Source organism: Zophobas morio, unplaced genomic scaffold, assembly GCF_036711695.1.
Source record: "Zophobas morio isolate AGI-343-1 ecotype UQ-CSIRO unplaced genomic scaffold, CSIRO_AGI_Zmor_V1 ptg000011l, whole genome shotgun sequence".
Lineage (NCBI taxonomy): Eukaryota > Metazoa > Arthropoda > Insecta > Coleoptera > Tenebrionidae > Zophobas > Zophobas morio.
Genome location: NW_026972116.1, coordinates 21,110,969 through 21,123,060, shown reverse-complemented (window position 1 = coordinate 21,123,060; position 12,092 = coordinate 21,110,969). Strand labels below are relative to the sequence as shown.

At 35.7% G+C, this 12,092-nt stretch overlaps 1 protein-coding gene across 2 annotated transcripts; it reads right to left on the bottom strand.

Moving 5' to 3' along the window:
• Positions 1–1,046: 1,046 nt before the first annotated feature.
• Positions 1,047–7,942, bottom strand: LOC135127209 (sodium leak channel NALCN). 2 transcript variants are annotated; one of them, XM_064053602.1, is made up of 23 exons: positions 7,664–7,942; positions 7,250–7,435; positions 6,977–7,209; positions 6,802–6,930; positions 6,602–6,750; positions 6,307–6,554; positions 5,539–6,255; positions 5,074–5,489; positions 4,903–5,028; positions 4,601–4,783; positions 4,369–4,548; positions 4,070–4,322; positions 3,646–4,022; positions 3,476–3,596; positions 3,127–3,426; positions 2,879–3,073; positions 2,615–2,832; positions 2,338–2,561; positions 2,145–2,281; positions 1,960–2,096; positions 1,753–1,909; positions 1,421–1,700; positions 1,047–1,373 (listed from the first exon to the last, which is right to left on the bottom strand). In XM_064053602.1, the coding sequence occupies exons 1-23, from the start codon at positions 7,766–7,768 to the stop codon at positions 1,198–1,200; spliced, it is 5,247 nt and encodes a 1,748-aa protein (XP_063909672.1). In that variant the 5' UTR covers positions 7,769–7,942; the 3' UTR covers positions 1,047–1,197. The 2 variants fall into 2 exon arrangements, with proteins under 2 accessions (XP_063909672.1, XP_063909673.1); XM_064053603.1 differs by having other exon boundaries at positions 5,077–5,489; positions 6,977–7,200.
• Positions 7,943–12,092: the final 4,150 nt, after the last annotated feature.

The window sequence follows — 12,092 nt, the reverse complement described above, 5'->3', positions numbered from 1 at the left end:
ATTACTTACTTTTTTGACATTTTCAAGTAAATGATTTACTGAGTTATTATTATTATCTTCGGACATATGCGTCACTCTTAACTATGCCTTATAAGAAAAATTGATTATAAATAAGCAACAGAAGACAAACAGACATATAGAAAAAAGAGTTCATTTAGAAATTATAAAATAACAAATTCCTTCAAATAACTTTATCACTATCAAATAATACAAAAATACAATGCTTTACTGGTCCAGGCACAGTCATAATATGGAATTTACCATCTCATATTTTCCATTATGTTGCAATAACAACTACTACATTACTTCATGTTCAAACATAGTGTTAATTTTTGGTGTGTGTAATTATAATTTTACAACATAATTTGGGTAACACAATAAAGCGCTAAACTTGAACTTTATCAGTCTAACAACTTTGTTTGGCCGAAAAAAAAATAAAAATACTTAAACATGCATCATTTATTAACAGCACTTAAATACTTTGATAAAATATACCGCAAAATTAAACATCCTCGTGACATAATTTTATGTATACTACTGTATTGTTGGTTGCATAAGCAGAATCAATTTTAAATTGATCAACATAAAGATTTGTTACAAAAATTAATGTAAAATTTTGATTGTGATTACTTACCTATTTGTCAGTATCACTCTAATTACTAAAGTTTCCTACACCATAAACCTAGAAATGTATAGACGAAGTGAGATACCAACGTTAAAACTATCTAGTGATTTTGCTTTTCGTTGATTCCAGTGAGAATTACCATATTTACTAAAAATAGTACTTATTTATTGTTAATTAATAATAGTTATGGACAACAGAAATTGCCATTGACTTTGATTTTCATTGGAACACTTTCATTGGAAGAACTTGAACAAAATTTTAAAAATAAAAATTGTTATAAAGTTAAATAGAGCAAACTCCTCTAGCTCCTATAATACAATAAATTCTTTTTTAAATAATTCTTATAAGTAAATCCAAGTGAAATATCACCAGATTTAAGGGAAAATGTGGATACCGTCAACACATCAGCATACTGCATCTACAGCAGTTATATGACAATTCTGTACCAAGTTTTTTTCAAATAAACACATCAATTTTGCTCCTTGTTTTATGCAACCTAATATACAATACTCTGCATATAAAATATATACACATCCTATTACAATATAAGACATTTATCATTACAAACGTAACTACTCTTCATCGCTCGACTGCGACTGATACGCCAATTGCTCATTCCACCAATCCCGTATCTCGTGCATGGCATTCGAAGCTTTCGGAAGTGTCGTTTTGTTGTTAAAAACTTCCCTCGGCATCCTGTTGGCCTCGTTCGTCTCGTTCAAGTGCGGAAAATTCTTGTTCACCACAACTACAACCACAAAATTGATTCAACTAGATATTAGGATAAGCCGCTACCTGTTTGTCGATTGTTCTTTTTCTTCGTGGTGACTCGTTCCTTCTCGGTTCTAGCAGCAGGGTCGGACAGCGTCGGTGCTAAATATTTCCGCCCAGAACTGCTCCCAATGCTGTCGGACCGTGGAAGAGTAACAAGTTTTTGTTTCCGGGTTTCGCTCTCTTTGGTTTCTGCCTCGGCTTCTAGGTCTGGAGCACCGTTCTTCGTTTCTTCGGTGGTTTCAGGCGCGTTGATTAGCTCATTTGTGGCTCGGAGACCAGCGATGAGGCTATTTTGTTGCTTCTAAAATAATGTCTCATATTATCACCAATAATCAAATACAAATAAGTCGTACGCTTGTTGATCTTATTTTCTTCAAACACCCTTCTAACCACGTCCTTATAGTCTGTTTAGCTACTTCTTCTTCTATTATATACTCGAATTCTTCTCTAGCTAGTAACTCTTCTAATTGTAGTGCTTTTCTGATATCAACTGATCTGTATGACAACATACTGGAACAAAGTACTCACACTCACATCATAATTTTGGTACCAAAACATACTTAATGACGTCATGGAAGGTTACATCTTCTCCATTGTGCAGTCGTTCGAGTTCGTAGCACATGTGTTTGAACAGAAGTCGATCTTTTTGGGGATCTACTTCTAGCCTACCTTTCAAAAGACGAAGTATAAATTTGACCTAAAACCACTTTATGAGTTTCAAGAGAGACACGAGATTATAAGCTACCCTTCGAACAGGAATGACACCCCTCTGATGAATATCAACAATGTTCCAAGTGTTTTGAAAATTTCTAATATCGGCATACGAAAGTAGAGCATCTTCTTCGTTTGAGTAGAATAAGGAAAAGTTCTCCATGATAATAGCTGTGTAAAGTCATTTTAATTAAACTTTTAACCAGTCGGTACCTAGTTATTCTTACCCACTAGCAAATTCAACACGATATAGGTTATGATAACGTAAAAAGTACAAAAGTAGATCAACGATCCGGTGAAGTTTCCACAGTCGGTTTGCCAGTAGTTATCAGCAGGAGTGCAATAAGGAGGTTGGATCATACAGTCGTGCATAATCTTGTTCCAGTCTTCTCCTGTCACGATTCTAAAAAGCATAGCTACTCCCGTTACAGGAGATTCAAAGTTTGCTCGCCTAAAATTTGTCATTACTAACGTGTTTATGTAACTATAATGGTGATGATTTACCTTCCAATACCTTCACCGTACTTCACGGTACCAAAAATAATAGTACCAGCCAATGCGTAGAAGAAAACCAGAAGAAACATCCCGAAAATAATGAAGAAACTTTTACACACGGACACACCTACAGTTAACATTAGCATTTTGAGGGTTGCGTGTTTCCCAGTAATGGTAAAAAACCTCAATATCACTACCATGAACCCAACGAAATATGTTAGGTCGTTCTAAATCAAACCAATCAAATGAGTTTCAAGTGAGTTAAGTTCTTACTTTGAACATTGTGTGGAAGAACATCCAAATTACCCCCATGACGGTAACGAAAAGGTCGTACCTGTTTCGTCTGGATTGTAAGTACCCTCTGGGGGTGAAAGCGATATTTTTCATCACCACTTCGACTAAAAACAACAGTGTGCAAATCATTCCAACGGTTGCTAGAATATCAGTGTGGGCCTCTTCTTTGTTCCACTACGAAGACACAAATAAAGATTGTGTAGGTATTAATGTCTAAATTTTAGTACCGTGACTCCTAAAAGAGCACTATTGATCAGTACCATCATCGCTATGCATCTTTTAAATTTAATATTTTGCGTAATGTCGTAAATAAAAGCCCTGAATTTTTTCCCATCTGGACGAGGAGGCAAGTGCAAAGGTTGCGCAATTTTTAGTCTTTTCTTAAGGTCGCACCACCGCCTTTGGTCAACAGTCAACAAAGCAGTTCCTTTGTTTTCGGAATAGTTAGCAATTACGACACCCACGAATAACGTTAACCCAATCATGCACCCCAAGAAGATATAAACGTGGATGTAGATGGCGTGTGCCTGAAAATCTTGTATGTATAGAGTTTCAAAAACGGTTAGTGGAAATTACAGGTCCTAGAGCCTTTATTAGCACGTCCCTAACATCCAGCCAACCTTTGAAAGACAAAACTTCAAACAAAGTCAACATTGCGTCACCAATATTGTCAAAGTTAAATCGTCTCGGATTTGCCCTAAAACAAACGTGTCAGGATGAGTTTGTAAAAGTACCACTGGTCGTACCACACTCTGGGTACTAAAATCGTTGGGTAGGTTTCATTTGCGCCAGGTGTGAGCTTCATTTTCGTGACGAAAACTCGCCGGAAGAAAACTCCAACACAGTCTTCTCTTTTGGTGATGTTGGGGTCGTTACAACGGGCTAATTTGCCACCATAGAGTTGGACTCCGTAACTGGCGAAGATGAACATCAAAAGAACTAGTAACGTCGATACTAATAAAATTTCTTTAAAGCCGCGACATAGCTCATAGACCACTTTTCTCATGTGTGGTACTAAAGTAAAAATTCGTAGTGGTCGAAGACATCGAAGGATCATGAGTAATTGTGCTCCGGAATTCGGTGGTACCTTTTTTGGCATCCAACATAGAAACACTAGGCTTACCTTTAAGAAAAATGTTCGTGTTTTAGTCAAACAATGTGCACACTTACAAGATAGATGAAAACGTCTAGTAAAGCAGCTACATCTTTGACGTATGCTTTTGGGGTGAAGAACAGTCCATCAGCTAGTATTTTTAGCGCGAGTTCTATACTCATGAAAATGACGAAGCAGTACTCAGCCACTTGTAAACTAACGTTTTCCATGACTCGGTAATAGGGGGTTTCAAACATCATTGAAAGACAAGATAAAGTTGTCATGGTTATCATTACCCAGTCCAAGTAGGTGACCAAACCCAGAAAGGTACTGTAAAATTGTGTTCACAGAAAGTACAATCCGACTTAAGACTTACTGGAGACTTTTGTATTGTACTTTGCGTTCTTTTCCGGTCAATGGGTCTTTCAATCTAGCGTCATATCTAGCATACACTATTAATTGACAAAATTTCCTAAATTTGCTTTCTCTTGGTACCGCAAAAAGTGGTGTATCAAAAAATGGATGGTTTTCTCTTAAGTCTTCTTCTCGTTGATTTCTAAAACAATCATATATTGGACACTTTCTCTAAAATTTTAGTAGTTAGGTACCTTCTCATCTCTGCTTGTTGTCGTTTGGCTTGTAACAACTTAATATCTAAATCGTGCGGTCTAGCTCTATTCGAACTCATTCTATTAACTCCAATATCACCATTTTCCATCAAATGCTCATAAGTCTGCTTAAGTTTAATCGAGCCACTGCGGACACTCCTCCTGATCGATCTTGAGCCGAATCTGTAACGGTGCACCAAAATATCTTTGATAAACACTTGAGAAATAAAATGAATGAAATGAAATTTTGCGATCGAAATAAAGTCAATGTTGAAATTTTGTTGCCAATAGCCGCCACTCACTTCTTAAGATCAATACGTAACTGTTTCATACTGTTAATAGTTCCTTGGGGTTTGAGGGGACCTTTGCAGCCCGGTACAGGAATCATGGAAGAATCACCAAGCATTAATCTCTGATTATTAGAATCGCTACAAGGAAAAATAAAGACAGCTGCTTCGTGTGTACAAACTTACTACTTGATGATGTAGGACACAGACGTTTTTTTCAGCTTTGTGTTTTCGACTCTCACTTTCGGTAAAGTGTTTAACACTTTTAGGGGTTTTTGCTTTCGGTAGATGATTTTGGTATCGAATAGTTCTTCGTTTAGTTTTTTGATACCGCTTTCTGAGTTTTCGTCGTCTTCGGTTTCGTAGACGAACTGTCTCATGAAGCTTTCCCGAACTTTGGGTAGGTTAAAGTCTGAGGGGACTTTGTGGAGCGTGACCATGAGCGGGCTATCTGGAAACTTCTCGAAGATTCGTAGCCTGAAAGGTAAGGTTTCTTTGATTTCGGCACTCTGTTCTCGGTACTTCAACTGTTTCAACTTCTTGATGTCTTCGTCGAGTTCGAGATTGTCTAAAATGACAGCTACGAACAAACTTAACACGATCTGAAGATACAGTTGTTACAAAAGAGGATTAAGATTTTAGTTGAGTTACCAGAGTGACGAAAAGGTGGTAGAGGATAAAGTACACGGCAACTAGAGGGGCAAGCATTGACCGCGTTCTCAACATTGTCTCATCCATTACTTCAACCCAAGCTTCCTGAGTAAGAATCTGGAACATAGACATGAATGCCTCCGCAAACGTCTCAAATTTAGTAAAATCCAGAAAACAGAACAGCTGCATTGAAATGCTTGACGAAATGATCAACAAACACATGGTGAATATGATCAAACTACCCAACTTCTTGCCAGGTCCGAAAATTTTGTAAACGAAGTCTTCCAAAAGAGGTGACGCTTTGATCAATCTCACGACTCTCAAAACTTGAAAGTACGTGAAAACGCTCATATAGAGGCCTGGTAGGATGTGAATTGTCGTCCCTACGACTAAAAGGAGTTCGAACTTGTGGATTGAATGCTTCCAGTACCCTCTCCACCCCAAGCACCAGATTTTAAAAATCGTTTCTAAGTCCAGAAGTGCGGTAAACCCCACTTCTGTGTAGTAATAGTGTTCGTAGAACACGTGCCTGGGTCTTTCGTCGTGTTTGAACCTCATGGTGGCCGTCACTATCCCGTTCGCCAAAATTACCCCCATAACAATCAGTCTGAAGTGAGGAGAACGAAGAATCTTGTGGCAGAAATCTGGAGCGAGACCTCCGTGCTTGTTTTCGTCTAGAGTTACTAATTTCCAGCCGCGGTCATCCCCGATTAAGATCTAAATGACCAAAAAGTTAGAAATGGGACTACGTTGGGTTTTTTCCGTGACCTGTGACGCCGAACTGTTCTGGATGTGCCCACGAACTCCCCACATTTGTTGAAATTGCACTCTGATTTCGTTGAATGTTTCTGTGATGACGGCTATGAAAACGTTCTTGACCAACCAAGCCAGAAAAAATATCATGGTGCTAAAATAAAGGACGGCGCGCCAGCCTGGAAGAGAATCTATGGCTCTATACATTATGAAAACCCAACCTTCTTGGGATGCCGCTTGGTACACAGTGAAGAAACTGGTAACTAAAATGGAATAGTAGTTTTTTGGAAAAATGGTCTGAAAGATGTACCAAATTCGTCGAACCCATTGAATCCTATTATAGATCTTGGTAACCCTTCTAACTTCATGCATTTCATTCCTTCAGGACATTGGTAACCAGATGTAGAGTCTAGGGAGCAAAATGTGTCCGGTATGGCAAGACTGTTTATCGTTATACGCCTAAAATAAACCAATTACATTTCGGGTGTTGATAAAAGTGTTCAATTCTACCTCAAATCTGTGTTATTAAGCACGCAGTGATTTTTTAGTTCGCCGAAAAATTGCACCCCTAACAGTCCATACAAAGACATAAAGAAAAGAAAAAATAGAGTGACGTTGTAGATCTGTTGACTCGAACGCCTGAAACACCCTTGTTACACTCAATAAACTAATTTCTATCATTTACTTGAATATTTGATTTATTCTTGATTTAGGCATAGAAAACTTCAAAAACACTCGCAGAAATCTGATCATGATGAGAGGTCGCGGGGCTCTGAGGATCGATAAGTAGCTGAAACGTGGGACCGTGCCCAGGATTTCGAACACTTGTAAAATCACTGATATCCATAAGAAGAAAACCATACTGGCGTCAAATTGGCACCAGTGGTCCTTCAGATAGGGTTTTTCTCCCTGAAATTTCTGAGTTACGTGATAGGGGTGTTGGAAGTTTTGTGATTACTTTTAGTATTCCACGGATGTGCATTTTTGCCACCATTTCGGATGTGAAAAGAATGGTCACGACGATGTCCACACTGAAGGTGATCCATTGCATGGGTATTATGCGTTCGAAGGTCTTGGGGGTGTTGCAGCTGACAGATGCTAAGCTGAGCAAGGCGCATGTTCGCATTAGTCTGCGGACCCATCTCTAAAAATGGTAAATTCGCTAGTTTGCTACCATGATTAGCGATTTTGTTTTTGAGGAAACTAATATGAAAGGTTATGCAGCCCACATTACACAGTGCATTCTTTAAAGCGACATACGTTTTTTACATACTATACATCCTTAAATAATAACAAAAATATTTCTTTGGGCAAGAAAAAAAAACACTGGAACCAGACTGGATTACAAGAATGCATACAACACCGAAAATACCTTGTTCACCCATTCGATATCAGCGCTCTCATTAAAAGCCTCATCAGGACCATAATCTGCTAGAACTGGCTCCCCTTTCAAGCTCTGTTTTCTCCCCAACATCATATTGAAGTAAAATATTTTCAGCCCATTTTGGAAGAATTTATATTTTTAACTAACATTTCTGGTTAATCCAATCTTTCTGGCGTGATTGACAATACACATGATTTTTAGTTATTCGTTGTTATTTGTTATGTTCCAGAAACTTAAGAGACGGATGCTGGGAGTTTAAAAAATCAATACTCGAAGTGCTGCCAACACAACACACTAATTTTAGTGCAAACGTCGTATGTAGTATGTTGGGGGAATTTAACACCTCCAGGTTTCACGAATCGGTACAACCAAGGTAGATAAAGGTTTATCTACCTTGGGTACAACGTCCTATTGGCTATTTTTTTAAATCTCATATATTTGAAGAAGAGAAAAAGACAAGATCAGTTTTTACTTATAACGTTGAAATGTATTTTTATAAAATAATTCTGTAATAGACTGGTAATTATAAGATATTAAAAATTGGCGGATTCAGCAGAATTTTAAGTTAGAACGCCAAACAATCCCATTCTGAGATTTCTTATTTTACTATTTCCAATTTTTTTTTCTAAGAATTGGTAACATAGTGACATCTGTGCAGTGATTTAAAAGTCATACAGTTGGTAGCGAGGTTAGAAAGCAGGTAGCAACAACGAATTCTTCAAACTTCGAACTGTCGCTGATAGATAGCGCTGTATGTCTACACTTGACCTTCATTTGTTATCGGACAATCGTACGAAAAAAAGCGGTTTTCGATGTTACTAATTTATGAAAATTGTAATTTACGGGGGTAATGAAAACAATAAAACAAAAATGGTAAATATTCGGTAAACTACGTGGATAATTTTTTATTTCTCATACGAGTAAACTGCAAGCAATGATAATGTACATAATTATCTACGAGAAATCTGATTTTCAATATTGACTTTATTAAATCCATTCATTCTTTAAAAATAGTCAATTATGCAAATTTTGTGGAAACAATTAAAATTAACTTCTCTCATGTTTAACTAATTCTTATTTTCTACTGGGTTGCGATTGACTAATCGTGGAAAATTTATATATTTTGATATATGGTTTTAATTTTGTTTGTAATAAATTGTTATGCTTAAAGACAAAACTAAAAATAAAAGAGTTCATTCCCCATCATATATTCTTCTTTAATTTCGGAACTAATAGAAATGTTCCTTGTTTTTTTGGTGTTCTGTTATTAAAATCTTCGAAAATAAAATTCGTAGAAATAAGTAGGTATTTATATTTCTGTTAAATGCACATAACCTCAACTTTCATGTAATGACTATTAACCATTAAAATTTTTAATTAAATTTTTGGAATACTAGCAATAGTGGATAAAAAAAATGTATGAAGTCTTGCAAAAATTGTAGTTTTCAGTTAAGTTTTTTTGTCAACTTTTTTGTCTCAGTTTTTTCCCTTCTTATTTTATGGTTTTAATTACCTCCATCTTATTGTCGCCTTTTTCGTAGCATTTTGGTCGCGTTTTATTCTCTTCCCTTCTTTCTTGGTCAATATTTTTTTACGCATTTTTTCATCTTTTTTGTCACCTTAATCTCATTTCTTGGTTTACTTTTGGTTACTTTTTGCCTTTTCTGTGGCAGTTCTTCCTTTTTTCTTGGTCGCCTTTTTTTTGTTGTTCTTGTGTCGGTTTTCTCCGATTTCTTTTTAGTCGCTTTATTTCTTATTCTTATTATTTTATTATTATTTCTAATTTTTTGTGGCGCTTTTAAGTATTTTTTTTTGTTAATTTATTTTACTTCTTTTTTGTGGCTTTCCCCTCTTTCTTTGGTCACTTGTTTTAATTTCTTCTTCGTCTTTTTCTACTTTTGGTCGCTTTTTAGTATTTTTTCAGTCGTTTTTTCCTCTTTGTCGCATTTTCGGTGCCCTTTTTTCGCTCTGTATAGATTTCTTTTGTAGCCTTTTTTGTCGCGTTTTTTTTTTGATGACCATATTTTTGTTGGTTTTCCCGTACCTTTTTTTTGTACTATTGTTTGCTGCTTCTTTTCCACAATTTATTTATCGCCTTTTTATATAGCTTTTTTTGACAATTTTTTTGTCTCTAGGTTTTGTTGCTTTCATTTATTACGTTTTTATCTTCCTTTTTTGATGGCTTTTTTGTTACTTTTTAGTCGTCTTTTTTGTTTCTTCTTTGTTGCTTCTTTTGCCTAATTTTTGGTGCCCTTTTTTCTTTTTTAGGCATTTTTCCTTTCACCTTTTGTTTTTTGTCACTTGTTTTGCTGTTATTTTTTGCCACCTTCATGTTTTCCCTCTTTTTTTAACATCTTCTAATCTCACAGCTTAGTGCCCCCTTTTTATAATAGCCTATTTTGTGCCTTTTTTCTGATGGATTTTAACGTTTTTTCTGGCGTCTGTTTTTTTTGTCTTTTTTTTAACGCGTTTGTTTCTTGGTTTTTTTGTTACAAGTTTTTGTCGCTTTTTAATAGCTCCCTATTTTTGTGTTTTTTTTTTCGTTTTCGTTTTTTGTCGGCATTTTTTTGGTTTTCCCCCTTTGTTTGGTACCTTTTCTTCCACTTTTTTTCGCACTTTTTGTTGTTTTATTTGTTGCATTTTTTATGTTTCGCTGACTTTTTTGTCGCAACTTTTTGGTGCCTTTTTTCGACCTTTCTTTCTCACAAATTTTCGCCATTTTATGTGGACTTTTTACCATTTTTTAAACTGACTTGTCTTCCTATTGTCGCAGCTTTCTACCCTTATTTTTTAATCGCTTTTTTTGGCTTAAAATTTTGTCGATTTTTTGTATTAAATTTCTCCCCCTTTTTTTTGCTTTTTCTTGTGCGTTTTTTTTCATTGCCAGTTCTTCTTTTTTTTGTGTATCACTTCCTCCCGTTTTTTGTCGTCTTCGTTTGGTCGTTTTGTTTTGTCGTCTTTTTTGGGATTTTTTTAGTGAACTTTTCTGTTTTTTTTTTCGACTTATTTTTGGTACTTTTTTTGTACCATTTGTTGATGGACTTTTTGCCACCATCGCCTTATTGTCCGTTTTTTGTCTTCATGTTTTTGAAATTTTTTTGTCGTTTTAATTTTTCACATTTTGTCTCCTTTTTTACGTCTTTTTTGCTCCCTTTTTTTGCCTCCCTCTTTTGGTCGTTTTTTTCTATTTTTTAGTTGTTTTTTCTTTTTTCTTTATCGCTTCTTTCACCTCATTTTTTGCCGTGGCTTTTTTCGATGTTTCAGCTTTTCTTTCAGCTTTTTTGGTCCTTTTTTTTGTCTTTAGGTTTCGTTGCTTTTATTTATTACGTTTTTGTCTTCCTTTTCTGATGCCTTTTTTGTTCCTTTTTAGCTGTCTTTTTTCTTTCTCCTTTGTCGCTTTTTTCGCCTAATTTTTGGTGCCCTTTTCTCACTTTTTAGGCACTTTTTCTGTCACCTTTTGTTTCGTTATTTTTTTATCCCTTGTTTTGCTGTTATTTTTTTCTACCTTCATGTTTTCCCCTTTTTTGGTATCTTCTATTCTCATAGCTTAGTGCCCCCTTTTTATAATAGCCTCTTTTGTGCCTTTTTTCTGTAGTTTATTTACTTTTTTTGTTATCTATTGTTTTGTCTTTTTTTGACACGTTTTTGTTTTAGTTTTTTTGTTACCAGCTTTTTGGTCTCTTTTGTTGTCACGTTTTTCGCCTTTTCCGTCTTTTTTGGTGCCTTATTTCCACCTTCCTTTCTCACATATTTTCGCCCCTTTTTATGTGGACTTTTTACCATTTTTTGTCTTCTTTTTGTCGTAGCTTTCTACCCTTACTTTTTAATCGCCTTTTTTCTTGCTTTTATTTTGTTGCGTTTTTGTATAAAATTTCTCCCCCTTTTTTGCTTTTTTTTCTTTTTTGACCGCTAGTTCTTCTTTTTTTTGTGTGTCAGTTCCTGCCGTTTTTTGTCGTCTTTGTTTGGTCGTTTTATTTTATCGTCTTTTTTGGGATTTTTTGAGTGAACTTCTTTGTTTTTTTTCGACTTATTTTTGGCACTTTTTTTGTACGATTCCTTGGTGGAGTTTTTTGCCAGGTTTTTTGTTGATTATTTATTTCTCCCTATTTTTGTGGTCTTTTTGTCGTTTTCGCTTTGTTGTCGCCATTTTTTTTGCTTTTCTCTCTTTGTTTGGTACCTTCTCGTTCGTTTTCTGTCGCATTTTTTGTTGTTTTATTAGTTGAACTTTTTATGTTATGTCGCAACTTTTTGGTCCCTTTTGTAGTCGTTTCCTGTCGCGTTTTTCGCCTTTTCCGTCTTTTTTGGTGCCTTTTTGCGACCTCTTTTTATCGCATATTTTCGCCTCATTTTATGTGGACTTTTTACCATTTTTTGACCTAAATTGACTTCTTTTTGTCACAGCTTTTTACCCTTAAAT